We start from the raw sequence: 15,788 nt of genomic DNA, 5'->3' as shown, positions 1-15,788 counted from the left end.
TCAAGACTGACTTTGGGCCGTTTCTCAGGACAATGACCACCCAGCAGCTGCTTACTAGAATGTGCCAATAGTGGGGCTCAGGGGACCAGCTCCTCCCCTTCTGGGAGCCGGAAATCTGGTCTTGGTGGCTGGTCACCTATGTGTACTGGAAAATCTCAAGGAGCCACTATATTTTCTAATGGACCGAGAATAAAAACAGGACTCAAAAATAGCTGGACAGTGGTTGTCACGGCTCCATTCCTCGGCAGGGCTGGCCAGAGAAGGCAGCTAGTCCCTTCCATGTAGGGGAGCTGGAGCTAAAGCCATTTTCTTCTACAATATTCTGATTTCACAGGAGTTAGTTTGCAGGCCTGGAATGAAACTCTTGAGAGATGTAGAAGGCCCTGGGGTCAGCCCCCAGCATTGCAAGAAGGAAAAAATAAAGAGCCCCATGAGAAGCCCCCACTACCTTACCTGCACAGGTGGGGGCCCTTGAGGCATAGGCTGGTCCAGGGATGTAAAGGCTGACATGGCAGACATGAGCACATCATCGCTCACCAAGATGTTCCCTTGCACCAGGGTCTGGATCAGTGGGGACGGGGGCACTGTGATGTATGTGGAGATCTGAGCAAGAGAGGAGCAGGGCATGTCTGAGACTCCATAAGGAAGCTGAAGGGTGATGTGAAATACCTAAGTTCAAGTCACACATAGATAGGAGTCTACATCTGAAATCCTAGCACCTGGGAAGCCAGAGGACTTCTAAGAGTTTGAGGTTAACATACTATGTAGTAAGTTTTAGACTAGCCTGGGACACATAGGAAGACTCTGTTTAAAAACAAAAACAAGGGGCTGGAGAAATGGCTCAGCCAAAACACACATAAAGTAAAATGAATAAACCTAAAAAACAAAGGAAAAGGAAGAACACGAACTACAGAAAGACCTGGGTTCGAGAGCCTTTCCACCTGGCTGCTCCCTGTCACTTGACCCTTAGCAAGCCGCTCTATGGCTCTGAGCCTCCAACTAGTCATCTGCCAATGAGAAGAAGTCCCATCTCTCCGAAAGGCATGGACTTTTGGTCCAGCAATAATATTCCTGCCTTCTGTTCTAGGGAAGCACTCAGTGTTCACAGAGCAGTGCACATGGGTAAAGCGTAGGTCAGTCTAGGTCCCTCTTCTCAAGATTCTCCAGTGGCCCCTACATCTAAGTAAAAGCCCACAGGGCCCACATGATCTGATCCTTCCCTTACTCACTCAGGCCCAGTCACTCTGTCATCCTTGTAGCTCCTGGGACACCCCAGTACACTTCAACCTTAGAGCCTTTGCACCTACTAGTGAAGGAGCACATTTTATATATGCAAGCCTTATTCCCTCACCTCTTGAGTGTCTGCTTCAAAGTTCTGCTCCAACTACCATACATAATATAAAGTGGTAACCTCCCACCCCATCTCAGCATTTCATAGACTCAAAAAAGTATAATTTATTTATTTATTCAAACATTTGCTGGGCAGTGGGGGCACACGCCTTTTATCCCAGCACTCAGGAGGCAGAGGCAGGTGGATCTCTGTGAGTTCAAGGTCAGTTCCAGGACAGCCAGAGCTGTTACACAGAGAAACCTTGTCTCAAAAAATCAAAAAGAGCCGGGCGGTGATGGTGGTGGCCCATGCCTTTAATCCCAGCACTCGGGAGGAAGAGGCAGGCTGATCTTTGTGAGTTCGAGGCCAGCCTGGTCTATAGAGTGAGTTCCAGGAAAGGCGCAAAGCTACACAGAGAAACCCTGTCTCAAAAAACAAACAAACAAACAAACAAAAAAACCAAACCAAAACAAAAACCCAAAAAGAAGAAGAAGAAGAAGAAGAAGAAGAAGAAGAAGAAGAACAACAACAACAACAACAACAACAACAACAACAACTCTCAGGGCAAGCAAACTGTAAACTTCAGCAGATGACTAGAAGAAAAAAAATGGAGAAAAGAAAGGAAAAACAAAACAAAAGATACCACGGAAATCAACATAGATGAGACACACGTGGAAAGCAAGCTTCAGAGCAAGACTAAGGACACCCCAGGTGTTGGGGAAAGCACACTTAGAAAAGAGATCAGTGACGAAAAGAAGTGATGCTTTTCTGATGCCTTAAAAAAGCGGGCAGAATCATTGCTGCCACCTCGCAAGCTGCGGCCCAGTGTGGCCTCAAAGTCTTGATCCTCCTGCCCCAGACTCCTGAGTGTTAGAATTACAGGTATATACCACTGCGCCCAGCAAAACATGTCTATCTTTGTGCATTTCTGTCCTATCCATCTCAGCCAACTCCACAACGTAGATACCTGCCCAGCATCATTCCTCTGTACAGTGTGTGCAGAAAGAGACCTTCTAAAGGAATCAACAAAGAATGAAGGACTACCTGGCGGTTGGCAGGAGGCGGGGCCTGCTGGACGGCAGCAGGGGCTGCAGACGGTGTGTAGATGTTGTTGGTAGCCAGTGAGACTGTGGCCAGGGCAGGGGCATTCCCCTGGCACTGTTCACGCTTATGGGTCATAAAGGCTGGCAGTGAGTTGAACTGCTTCTTACACTTCCCGCAGAGAAAGACATCCTCATCATCTGGGGTCAGGCCAGGAGTGGAAGAGGTCACACATGGAGTGGAGTAATGAAAAAAAAGCAAGAATGAATCAGGGGGATCACAGAGAAGAATGGGGTACCACAGCTGGCCTCAGGACAAGTCTGAAAACAGTATGACCTGCCATGCGGTGTCGGCATCAACCATGTGCTTCCTAGGAATGTTCAGAGCCCAGCATGCACCTTCAGGAAGAACCAGCCATGTGCAGTCAGCTATCAAATAATTTGAAATATGGAAACAGTAGTGACTTCACTCAAGTTGAGAAATACAGACTCTGTTTTAACTGAATTTACTCGTCAGTCTCCAGTGGGCCATGTAGCTATGTCCTCATACCTCTGCATCCACTCTTCCCCTTGTCCTGGTGCATCTCAGATCAACTCACGCTGCAAGGCTCATCAGCTCTAGGAAGTCTTTATAAAGATTTATTTGTTTTATTTATTGATTGATTTGATTTATTTATTTTAAATAAACAAGTGCAGTGCCCTCAGAGGCCAGAAGACAGCAACAGAGGAGCTGGACTTACAGGCAGTTGAGTCATCTCATGTGTGTCCTGGGCCTCTGCAAAAACTCTTACCTGGGAGTCAGCTCCCCCACCCCCACACCCAGGCCCCGAACCCTTCACAGTCAGGTCCACAGTTCCTTATGTTGGGCTGGCCCCACAAATACGATTTTCTCACTACCACCAGATTGTGTGTTCTCTAAGGGAATGAAATGTGTTCTATTTATCATTGTGGCTGTGATACATCCTGGGCACCTAGGAGGTCTTCAAAGGGTATGTGCTGAATAAATGAAAAGCCACTTACAGGCCAGAGACAGCTAACAACAGCCACACATGGTGTCTTAAAGCACACTGTACCTCAAATGTCCAATTATTACTCAATTTGTGTGTGTGTTATTGATTATCAAAGCCATTGATATATCCCCAAACCTGGCATCAATATTCATTGTATTCTTCTTATAGACTAGTACAGATTTTAGTGGGAAACATGACTTCTTACTTTTTTGTTTTGTTTTTCAAGACAGGGTTTCTCTGTGTAGCCCTGGCTATCTTGGAACTCACTCTGTAGACCAAGCTGGCCTCTGAATTCAGAGATCCAACTGCCTCTGCTTCCTGAGTGCTGAGATTAAAGATGAGCATCACCACTGCCTGGCATGACTTCTTACTTAAAGTATATTTTTCCCAAATTGCTTTGTTGCTAGGCGGCATACCAAATAACTATGTTCTGACCAATGGGATAAGGGCAGAAGTGTAAATCTATGCAAATTCCTCTTAAACAGAAAAGGTATGGCTGGTTGTGGTGGCATGTACCTATAATCTCAGCACCCAGGATGTTAAGGCAGGAGGATCTAGAGTTCTAGACCAGCTTGGGCTTCATATGAAGTCCTAATCACAAAACCAAAAACAAACAACACATAAGAGAACAGATATGACTTCCTCTTCCCTCTTCCCCTTCATGTTGGCCAGGAGATGGAAACCAAAGTGGGAACAGGGGGACCCATCGGACTATGGGGTGAAGGCAAAGTCAGAACAGCTCTACAGACAGTCAGTCAGGGCTTCAGGGAGAGAAACGTTAGCTTCATCTGTGAGGAAACCAGTGGAAGCTTCCACTTCTTTCTTGGTTTAGGTTAGGTTTTGTTGTTGTTGTTGCTATTGTTTTGTTTTTTATTTGTTTGTTTGCTTGCTTGTTTGTTTGAGATAAGATCGATCTTAGCATACAGCCCTGGCTGGCCTGGAACTCATTATGTAGACCAGGTTTCCCTCAAACTTGTATCCACAGAGATCCTACTTGCCTCTGCTTCTGGGATTCACAGTGGCTGCTGCTGCCTCTTCCTCTTCTTCCACATTTATTTTAGCAGGTGGCTGTATGATTGTGCCATGGCTTGCACATGGAGGTCAGAGAACAACCCACAGGAGGGGTTCTCTCCCTCTAGCATGTGAGTTCCAGGGATCAAACTCAGATCAGCAGACTTGCAGCTAGCATTTCTATGCACGGAGCCATCTTGCTGACCTCAGAAACTTCCATTTCTTACATACATCAGCTAACGCCAAGTCCTAAATACTCTTATAAGATTCTTATGCGGTAAGACAATTATCCTTTTTCTGTAACTGTTGAAACTGAAGCTAACCTGCCTACCTAGGACAGGCTAAGAACTATGGGAATAAGAACCTACACCTTATCAAGAGACAGGAAGGCAGATCTCTGTGAGTTCAAGGCCAGCCTCATCTACATATCAAATTCTAGGCCAGTCAGTGCTACCTAGAGAGACTCTGTCTCTCTTAATTATAATTTAAGCCCAGGTGTTTATTTCTGTGTACCTGGAGTGATTCTCAAGTGTTCAAATGTCTGTGGGCTGCATGGTGGAAGGTACACCTGCAATTCTAGCACTTGGGAGGCAGAAGTATGAGGATCAGGAGTTTAAAACCATCATCTTTAAATAGCAAGTTTGAGGCCAGTTGAGGCTTTATGAGACTTGGTCTCAAAAAAAAAGGAAGAAAGAAAAAAGTTACAATAAATTAATAAAGAGTCACAGGACTTCCAGAGAAGTCCTTTCTAGGTGTCAGAGGCTTGCTCCATAAACTGGAAAAATCTGGTTGTTCTCTTTCTACAGAAGCTGAAACATGACTTCCAGGGAGAAGGTTGTAAAGCATCAAGGCTCCTGGACATTCCCAATGATGATGCCTGCTACCCCAATTCTCTAAGCAGTGGACAGAGAAAGGCACAGACAGGTTCAGGCAGGAGGAAGGGAGGAAATTCAGACACCAGAGGACAGTCTCTCCCATGCCCCACGACCCTCACATGTTCTGCATGGGAGCCACTTGCCCTCTGCTGATGGACAGGGCAGATACTCACCCAGCGGCTGAATGGCAGGCGGTGCATTGACACTTTGTCCTGTTGGGTCAGGGACTGCTCCTTGGCCATCCAACAACGACTGGACAGCCAAAACAGTCTGATTGTCCATTCCTGAAACAGGAAATGCAGCCTGTGAGGAAGTGGGCCCAGCTTCCACTCTAACTTCACCCTCACAAGCCAGATCTACCTCAAAAACCCAAGATCTGTTCTACTTCACTGCAACAGATTCCAGGATGTGAGGCTCGAAGCATGGTCTCAGAGTAAAGATTACATTCCTAAACCTCATGTAGGAAAGGACTACATGCTGTTAGGGGAGCAGGTGTTACACGAAAGTTTCTCAAAACTGGCTGTGGTGGTACACGCCTTTAATCCCAGCACTCAGGAGGTAGAGGCAGGTGGATCTCTGGCTTTGAAGCTAGCCTGGTCTATATAGTACCAGAACAGCTGGGGCTAAGTCAGTGGTTCTCAACCTTCCTAATGCTACGACCCTTTAATACAGTTCCTCCTGTGTGGTGATCCCCAAATGATTTTCCTTGCCTCTTTATAACTGCAATTTTGCTACAACAGTAATGTAAATATCTGTGTTTTCCAATGGTCTTAGGACCCCATGTGAAGGGGTCATTTGACCTCCAAAGAGGTTTTGACCCACAGGTGATTTCTGTTAGTCGGAGGCCAGCCTGGTCTACATGTACAGTGAGTTCCAGGAAAACCAGCACTATACAGAAAAACACTGTCTCAGAAAACAAATAAAAAAGAGTTTCTCAAAATATCACCTACCTACCTTTTTTTTTAAGATAGGGTCTCACTCTAATAGCCCAAGCTGGCCTTGAACTCATTATGAAGGGTTAAGTTGATCTTGAGTTCATGATGATCCTTCTGCCTCAGCCTCCAAGTGCTGGGATTACAGGTGTGCATCTGCACAACCAGTGTTATGTGGGTTGGTGAGTGAACCCAGCGCTGTGTGTGTGTGGGCAGGCATCCTACCAACTGAGCTGCATCCTCAGACCAAGAGATTTGTTTGCACCACAGCACATGTGGAGGTCAGAGAACAACTCGGTGACGTTAGTTCTCTTTTTACCTTTCAGTGGGTTCCAGAGATCCAACGTAAATCATTAGGGTGTCAAGGGCCTTACCTGCTGAGCCATCTTGCTAGGCCCAAGATGCCTTAAGAGCTGCCTAGTATGTAAGTGCCCTTCTTTACCCCATCCCCAACTCTGCTTCCTAGAACAAGGACATGGAAGTCTACACACCATCCTTGATCATGAGGATGAGCTCTAGGGATTGGAACACAAAAGAAAGAGCTTGAAAGAGAAGCTGAGAGCATGTCTCACTGGCAGAGCACATGCTTAGCATGTATAAGGGTTTTAGCATGTACAAAGGTCCAGTACCTACCCCCACCCAGCAAACAAAAAAGAAAAAAAGCGAGAATTCTTCTGGACCAACTGACACCCCTAGACATCCCCAGACCATCTATCTTCCTCTGTAATTTCTATAAACAAACAATTTTGTAGTGTCTCAAAGCCGTTGCTGGACCCTGAGTCCCAGAGCCCTTTGGAAACCCCACTGGTCCTCCTCACCCACACCCCACAAGTCTCCCTGCATTCCTCATTCTCATCTCTGTCCCTTCAACATCGGATATCTGATGCTGAATCTTCAAAGCATCTGCCTATGCCTCCATCTTCTTGCCAACTTTCCAGTCTTCTCTATTCCTCTAGTGAGACTCAAGCTCTCACTTCACCAAAGACCATCCAGAGGTGTCTGACACACCAAGACCCTCTCCCTGGCTCCAGGGGCCCCACTTCTTGGGTCTCTTCTACTTTGCTGGAGGTCCTTCTTTACAGTCTCCTACCACCCACCCCCAAAGGTAGCTGTTTGAGGAGTTCCTTCTGTCTGGACTCCACTTCCTACACTGTACCCAGTGGTCTCATCCCCATTCATCTCATTCCGTATCTTGGGAGGTACAGATCTGGGGTCCATTCTCTCCCATGCAGCTTCTGTAAACCCTTTTCCATTGTTAGGTTTTGGATGGAGTCGGGTGGTTCAAGAGGACACCAAATAAAAAGTTAAGTAGTTTATTAGAAGAATTATTAACACCTTGGATAGACAGAAGGACAACTGGACATCAGGGGCTCTGAGGAGACTTTAGGCACCAGAACCTGAGACAGACAGCATAGTGTCTTGTCTGAAGAGAATCAGAGCTATGTCGCAGAAGTGAGATCTGTTCTCTTGACTTTGTAAATTGGGAGAGGAAATTTATAGCAAGAGCCTGAGCCAGGCTCGCCAATTCCCAGGCAGGAGTCAAGGAAGAGGGTGGGGAATAGGGATATGCCTGGTGCCGAAACCTTAGCATCAGTACTGTTTGATGTTACCTCACTTCCCAAGTGAGAAATCCTGTCTGCAATGTCCTAGCATAGTGCCTGTCGGTAACTGTGAGGGGGGAGCTGCTGCAAAGCATTGGCTAAAAAGTTTTTAACTTTTATTATTTGCACGTGTGTGTGTGTGTGTGTGTGTGTGTGTGTGTGTACTCGAAAAGGCTAGAGGGTTGTCAGCTCCTGGAAGCTGCACTTACAGGTATAAGTGAAACCACCAAACCAGATTCAGCAAAATACTAAACTAGACCACTCCATAGGTAGGAAGACAGTTTACTGGGGGACAGAGTGCTGGGCTGCCTCCGAGAGTACAGAGCAGCAGCCTGGCAGAAAGGTAAGAGGACTTTGTATGGCGGTCAGGAGGGTGAGGGTCTTTGAGCTAATGTAGGCTGTTCGGTTACACGGGAACTAGATGCACTTTGACCCCCGTCAGTTGACCATCAGCGGTAGAGAAGGGAAGTCGTGGCTTTCCTGACAGACAGAAACCCGAATTAAGCCGGACGGTGGTGGCGCACGCCTTTGATCCCAGCACTTGGAGAGGCAGAGGCAGGCAGATCTCTGTGAGTTGGAGGCCATCCTGGTCTACAAAGAGAGTTCCAGGACAGCCAGGGCTGTTAACACAGAGAAACCCCGTCTCGAGGGGAAAATAAGCAAATACCAACAAACACACAAGCTAGATGCACCTTGAGGAAACTGATGGGCAAAATATACAAGTTTCAAAGGCAAGCTCCGCTTCCATCAGAGTCTTGCAAAGACATTTCATAGGAGGGGAACAGATAAGTGTTTGTGCCAGGCGTCAGGAACGGTGGGCGAAGGAGAGGGGTGCAGAGTGTGGCTCGGAAAGGACTAGCGAGGATTCTAGATCCCTGGAACCCATCAGCTGGCAGCGACGACATTCTTCCACATTGATGGGTGAGAATCACTAGTGTAAAGACAATACCAGCACCAACAGCACAGGCCATTGCACAAGCTGGGGAAATGGGTTCTTGGGACCACTCTGTATTGTGTCTTAGAACTTCAGGAGGAAAAACAAACTTTTTCAGGATAAAATACTTGGGCCTGTGAGATGGCTCAGTGGGTAAAGGCATCTGGCAAGTTGAGTTTGATTTCTAGGACCTAGACAGTGGAAGGAGAAAACTGACCGTTGCAAGTTGTCCTGTGACCTCCACACGCATGCTGTGACGTAAGTGTGCACATATATATACAAATAAAAATAAAATACCAGCCCCAAATTAAATGGGCTATCCTCCACTTCTGTCTCCTCTGGTAACACCCATCACTACAAACAGGGCAGCAGGGCACTGTCTTTCCAATGAAGGCCCCTAGGGCACCCTCTGAATCTTCTCTCAGCCCACGGCTTCCTTCCTGCCATTTCTAGACTTCTGGCAAATCTAACCTATTCTGTCTCCCAAATGCATCTGAATCCACTCTTCCATCCCTCCAGTTGCCTAGCCTAGCTCCTCACCCGCTCCCTGCTGCCAGTCAGACCCCCCAAGGCCAATCCCCAGAAGCCAGGGTGAACTTTATAAAACATACATCAGATGATGCGGCTGCCTTGATGAAAACCTTTTCTTAGCACCACACTGATCCCAAGATAAAGTTCAGAAGCTTCATCGAATCAGGGGAGGTCTTTTCTCTAGCTGCTCTCCTATGCTGAACTGAATTATGGGAAGTCTTGCTCTCTCCAGGGTTTTGCAAATGTGGCCCCCACCACCTGGTGGGTCGGATGCCCTCCCGTTGGTTCAACACACACCTGCTGTTCTTCCCTCACTCAGAATTTTTATTTATTTTGGTGCTGGGGACCTTCCAAGACCAGTGAAGCTACATTTCCCGATTTCTCTTTCAATTTTTTCATTATCCAATACACAAACGCATGCTTGTAGTAACATTTAAACAATGCAATACCCCACTGTCCTCCAAGAGGGCATGACCCTAACTGCCAGATTCACACCGTCCCTGCTATTTTCTTCAAGGAACACAGCAGTTGGGGTCGTCTTTGCAGTCTTTTTTTGGGTTCTTGTTGTTTTGTGGTTTTGTTTGTTTGTTTTGTTTTCTGGAGGATATTTATTTTCAATATTTTTATTATTTTTGAGATTATAATTTGATTACAACATTCCCTTTGCTTTCCACCCTCCAAACCTTCCCATATAATCTCTCCATTTTCCTTCAAATTCATGGCCTTTAAAATATATATACATATATACATACATATATATATATTCCCAATTGTTTTTTTTTTTTTAAGTCTCATGGAGCCCACTTTGGCCTCAAACTCGATAAGTAGTCGATGAAGTTCTTTTACTATTCTTTCCCACAATTTTGGCGGCAGGAGTAGGGTGGGGTAGGGCAGTAAAGGAGGGAGGGTGAGGACAACTGGTTCAGGGAGCATCACTGAAACTGGACCCCTATAGAGAGCAAAAGGCGCTCCATCATTCGATGGTTAGAACTCATCCCCCAAGAAGCTAGGTGGCTGAGGTCCAGAGAACTGCAAGCTTCTGCTTCCTTCTGCCCCTCCTGCCCACAAGTGTGCACTCTAGCTGTTCGCCCCACCCTCCACCCCCTGCGGTGACGGCTGTGCCCAACTCCACTCCTCTCTCTAGAGCTATCCTTTCTCTCTAAACTCCAGCAGGTGCACATGGCGGCGCTCAGAGCTCGCTTGCTCCAGAGCCTGAGGGCCAGCCACCTGGGTGATCTTGCAGATCACAGGATCGGATCCAATGTGATGGGAGACCAGCGTGGCCCAAGCAGGCACAGGGCGGCGTCGGTTCTGACTCAGGAGCACACGGCGGGTGTCCTGTGTTTACTGGGTTGGGCCTGTGATCTCTCCCAGACTCAGCTGTGCATACAGGCGGTGCCTCCTTCCCTGCACTGTATTTAGGACTACGGTGCGTCTCCGGAAGTTCTCGGTGGTCAGGGCGCCCGATTGGGCTGCCGGGCCACCCAGGCCCTCCCGCGCCGCGGTCCCTCCAGGACCCGGCCCCCGGCTGTTTCCTCCGCGTGCACCCTCCCGCGCCAGCGGCTTCGGCGGCCGCGCTGTTCCGGTCCCGAGGCCCCCTCCCCGCAGGCCGGCGCTCCCCGGCTGTTCCCGCCCCCTCCCGCCCCGCGGCTGTTCCGGCCCGGGCGCCCTCCGCCCTCCGCCCCGCGGCCTCCGCGCGCCCTGGGCCCGCTGCTGCGAGGGCGCGGCGGGAGGGGGCGCCACGCGGAACAGCCGCTGCCCCGGCCCGGCGCGCTCACCCTCCAGGGCCTCGAAGATCGCCTGCGCCATCTTGGAGCTGCCGCCGCCGGGGGAGTCGGAGCCGAGCTACGCAAGCATTGTGGGAGCCGCGGCGGCGGCGGCAGCGGCGGCGGCGGCGGGGTCGGGACCGCCAGGGGGCGCCCAGGAGCCGGCGCCGAGCCCCCTGCCCCGGAAACACCACTTTCCCCGCTGTCCACCAGAGACCCAGTCCCCTAGTGGTTCCAGTTCTGCACAGACAGACGTCCGACGCTCGCACGCCACCCCCGAACTCTGACACCGACCCCAGTTCTGCAACATGCACCCCATTATCGCGGCACACAGTATTCTCCAACTTTGCAACACCAAACCAACCTCACCAGGATTACCCAACTGTCACGATGACACCCCACACCCTGCAACTGTGCCACGCAGGTTGAAAACCAGCCTTTCATCTCTTCCTGCTCTTAACCTCTCATTATCTCTTAGATTCCCTTAAGGCTTTTCTTGCCCTCTATTTCCAGCTTTGAGGGGGATCTCCATTCCTATTCACATCTCTCCATCCTGATTCTGAGACCCCATTTCTGTCACAGACCCTATACCCATCTCAGCCACCCTCATCCCAAGTTCATAGGGATCCCCCCTCAATTTCATGTCCTCCCTCTTTTTATTTACTTATGTGCGTTGGAGTTTTGCTTGCATGTATGTCTGTGTGAGGGTGTTGGATCCCCTGGAATTGGAGTTTCAGACAGCTGTGAGCTGCCATGTGGTTGCTGGGAATTGAACCCAGGTCCTCTGGAAGAGCAACCAGTGCTCTTAACCACTGAGCCATCTCTCCAGCCCCTCATGTTCTCTTTTTTACGTGTGTGTGTGTGTGTGTGTGTGTGTGTGTGTGTGTGTAGACACACATGGCAGGTGTCTGCACACACACAACCCCCCACAGCACATGTGTGAAGATCAGAAGACAACGTTCAGGACTCGATTCTCTCCTTCCACCATATGAGAGCCTGGGATTGAACTCAGGCTCTACAGCAAGTACCTTTACCGACTGAGCCATCTCTAAGGCCATCTCTAAGGCCGCTCCTGTTTTGTTTATAATCCACCAAGTCTAATTTGTCTGCCAGTGTATTGATTGGTGGAGGGCCATCCACCGGAACATGGTCTACCAGGGACTACTAGGGACTACACCCTTGAAGGAAACTGACTTTCCCTCCCAAGGCAGCCCTTGATGGGGACTGGAGCTCCTCCTTCATGCCTTCTGGAATGCTGACTGGCTTGATCCTGTGCAGGCCAAGAAAGCTGCGGCTGGTCTGAGTCTGTAAATGCTGTCTGTAGTCCTGTCTATTTCAACCCAGTCCTCCCCAACCTCTGGCTCTTAGAATATCTTTACCCGCCCCCATCCATGAGTCTTGGTAGGGGGAAGAGGTATAAGATAGAGGCCCCTCTCGCTTGTAGCTGAGCACTCTACTGACACTTTGACCAGTTGTGAGTTTCTGGGTGAGGCGCCATCCATGCACAAAGAAAGTTCTCTGATGATGGCCAAGAGCGGCCAGTATGGGTAGAGAGAGAGAGATTTAGAGGGCAGTTTGCTATTATGGACATTCAGTTGTTAAAAATATTTAACTATGGGGCTGGAGAAATGGCTCAGTGGTTAAGAGCACTGGTTACTCTTCCAGAGGACCACGGTTGAATTCCCAGCTCCCGCATGGCCGTTCACAACTGTCTGTAGCTCCAGTTCCAGGGGGTCTGACACCCTCACACAGATACACATGCAAACAAAATACCAATGTACATAAAATAAAAGTAAATTATTAAAAATTAAAAATATTTAACTACGATATGCAATAGGGATGTCAATCTGTTGCCCTTGGGCAATAAGGAAAAGTTGGAGGAATCCCACATAGGGAAAGGGAAACCAGAGAGATGCCATCAACAATGGATGGCTTCCATGATTAGAGCTGTATTGTTCTAAGACTGAACTATCATGGATTTGACTCAGAATATCCTCCTTGTTTTTCCACAAGTATCTATTTAAGCCTCAGCCAAAGGAGTATTCAATACAAACCACAATTTTCACTAAACTCCTAAAATTAAAAAATAAATGCACCCAAGACTCCTCTCTGTTGGAACACTGCTACCACATTCTACTAATATGCCTCATAAGCCATCTGCATGCCACACCGTGAATTCCTCAGGCTTCCCTGAACACCAAACATTACCCTTGCTGCTCTTTGCCTCCCATCCACACCAACACCTGAGCTCTGAGCAAATCTCCCCTACAAAATCCATTCATTTACTGGATGTGCTAGTAACCTTTAATCCCACCTCTTAGAAGGCAGAGGCAGGCAGATCGCTGTAGGTGGAGGTTCTCTGTCTTAGTAACTGCTCCCAAATAACCATCCAGAGATTTATTATTAATTATAAAAGCTTGGCTGATAGTTTATGCTTGTTACTAACTAGCTCTTACTGTTTAGTTGGAACCTCCAACTCACTCCTGCTTGATCCAGAAAGCCCATTCTTCTCTCTTCAAACCCTACCCTCTCAGAGAATCTCCAACAAAGGGAAGAACCAAAAAACCCTGTTCTGAATTCTTGGCAGCAATGGCAGCTCCTTCCCTGAAGTTGCCAGCCACCCAAATCCCCACCTAAAGTGGTCAGCTTTTGACCATACTTGGGCATAAACCCAGGTGTAGTAAACACATCATCACCCCTAGCCTACCACCTATATAAGCTCCCTGCTTTAGCTCAGGCGTGTGACTTCTCCAGCCTCGATCTCTGAGTCTGGAGAACCCACCCGGGAGTTGCTTTGCTCGAATAAACCTGTTCTTTTGCTTTTTCAGTTTGGCTTGATCTGGCTTACTATATCAGCAGAGAAACCTATTGTCAGGGTATAGAAAACCTATTACTTACAACTTAAATTAACCCATATTTCTTATCCAACCTCTGCCACATGGCAGTACTTTTATCAGCATGGCATATTCATCTCCTGCTTCATCTTTGTCTCACTCGAGACTCCCGAGACTCTGTCCTTCTTCCTCCCCAGCAATCTCTCTGCCCAAAAAATCCTGCCTAGCCATCGGCCAATCAGCTTTTTATTAACAATGAGAGCAACACATTTCACGGTGTACAGAAGGATTATTCCACAGCAGATCTCTGTGAGTTTGAGTCTGGCCTGGTCTACAGGGTAAGTTCCAAGCATTCCAGGACTACGTAGTGAGACCCTGTGTCAAAACAGAACAAAAAAAATCACTACTGTAATGATAAATAAAAAAGGAAGATGAAGCCGGGCGGTGGTGGCGCACGCCTTTAATCCCAGCACTCGGGAGGCAGAGCCAGGCGGATCTCTGTGAGTTTGAGGCCAGCCTGGACTACCAAGTGAGTCCCAGGAAAGGCGCAAAGCTACACAGAGAAACCCTGTCTCGAAAAACCAAAAAAAAAAAAAAAAAAAGGAAGATGAAATGAGTACCTCTCAATGGGCCCTGCCAAGGTATGCCACCAAGCAAACAGCCACGAAGAACAGAGTTAGTGTAAGAAGTTTATTGGGGGAGGGGAGAAGGGGAAGGGGGAGTAAAAGAGTGAAAGGCCATGTTGGAGTGGGGACAAGAAGTGCAAGAGAGGAAAGAGGAGGTAAAGAGAAAAAAGAAGAGGCCAGGGAGGGAAGAGGAGGTAAAGAGAGGAGTAAGAAGCAGGAGAGACAGAGAGGCAAGAGAGCAAGCTGTCCCTGGCGGGCACTGTTAAGAGGTGCACATGTCATATAGCAGCTGGTGGTGGAAAGGCACCTGGCAACAGGTGAGGATGTAACTGCTTTGGTGGCAGAGGCAAGCTGCTGCTGCCGCAGTGGAAACTAACACTCCTCCCTTTTATTATAAAAAGGTGAGGGAGTAGGAAGAATTAGCAGGTGAGGTGGGAATGAGGGTGCCATGTTCTTGAGACTGCTTCCTGTTTTCTGGGGGCATTAGCATCTTTAGGGGACCTGAGAAAGCTAGGATGCTGGCCAAATTCTAGGATTGCTGGCTGTATAGATGGCTTTTTCACTTGCATTCCAGGTTTTGTGGGACTCTCTGTAGGAGCTAGGAAAGTGCAGGCCTAGTTGAAGAAGGTTGGACCACGTTGGGCTAACCACTTTGAAGCTGTCCGGAATGCAGATTTTGAGGGGACACCTGGACCTGGCAGGATGCTGGCATAGCAGAAGATAAAGTTAAGAAGTTTTAGGGGGAAATTTTTTCTTAGGTCCTGGTATTGAGGGAGGGGAGTCCCAAGACCAGGGAAGGGTGGGGAAGATCCCATTCTTAGGAACAGGCAGTAGATGATAGTACTTTTCTGGATTTCATTTGACTTGTTCGAAGTGGATCCAAGTCAACTCTCTGGAGCTTAAGAGATTAGTTTTAGACACATTAGCATCCCCACTATTGGTAATCTGTACTGAAATCCACATTGTAGAGAAGGCAGCAGACTCACGCCTTTGAGTCACAGGGGACCCAAAAATGATTCTGGTTCAAAGCATAAACATTCTTTCCTCTATCCAGAAGACTGAGTGCATATATATTAGACAGATATTTTTAGCACAACAAGAAGCATTTTTAAATCTATAGCTAGAAGCCAGGCAGCCGTGGCACATGCTTTTAATCCCAGCATTCAGGAGGCAGAACCAGGCAGATCTCTGTGAATTTGAGGCCAGCCTGGTCTACAGAGCGAGATCCAGGACAGGCACCAAAACTACACAAAGAAACTTTGTCATGAATAACAAAACAAAAACAAAAACAAAAACAA

At 48.1% G+C, this 15,788-nt stretch overlaps 1 protein-coding gene across 2 annotated transcripts in view; it reads right to left on the bottom strand.

Moving 5' to 3' along the window:
* The window catches only part of Znf341 (zinc finger protein 341), a 36,879-nt gene extending 25,783 nt beyond the window's left edge, over positions 1–11,096 (bottom strand). Inside the window, exons 1-4 of one of the 2 annotated variants that reach the window (XM_059261692.1) lie at positions 11,043–11,096; positions 5,440–5,550; positions 2,375–2,571; positions 454–603 (exon numbers count right to left, since the gene is read on the bottom strand). In XM_059261692.1, the coding sequence (XP_059117675.1) occupies positions 454–603; positions 2,375–2,571; positions 5,440–5,550; positions 11,043–11,073 (489 nt within the window). In that variant the 5' untranslated portion in view covers positions 11,074–11,096. Of the gene's footprint in view, positions 1–453; positions 604–2,374; positions 2,572–5,439; positions 5,551–11,042 lie in introns of those variants that run through there. The other variant, XM_059261693.1, reaches the window with a different exon arrangement.
* Between the last annotated feature and the right edge of the window lie 4,692 nt (positions 11,097–15,788).

Source organism: Peromyscus eremicus, chromosome 4 (genome assembly GCF_949786415.1).
Source record: "Peromyscus eremicus chromosome 4, PerEre_H2_v1, whole genome shotgun sequence".
NCBI lineage: Eukaryota > Metazoa > Chordata > Mammalia > Rodentia > Cricetidae > Peromyscus > Peromyscus eremicus.
The sequence above is the reverse complement of the archived record's forward strand: the minus strand, read 5'-3'. Positions and strand labels throughout refer to the sequence as shown.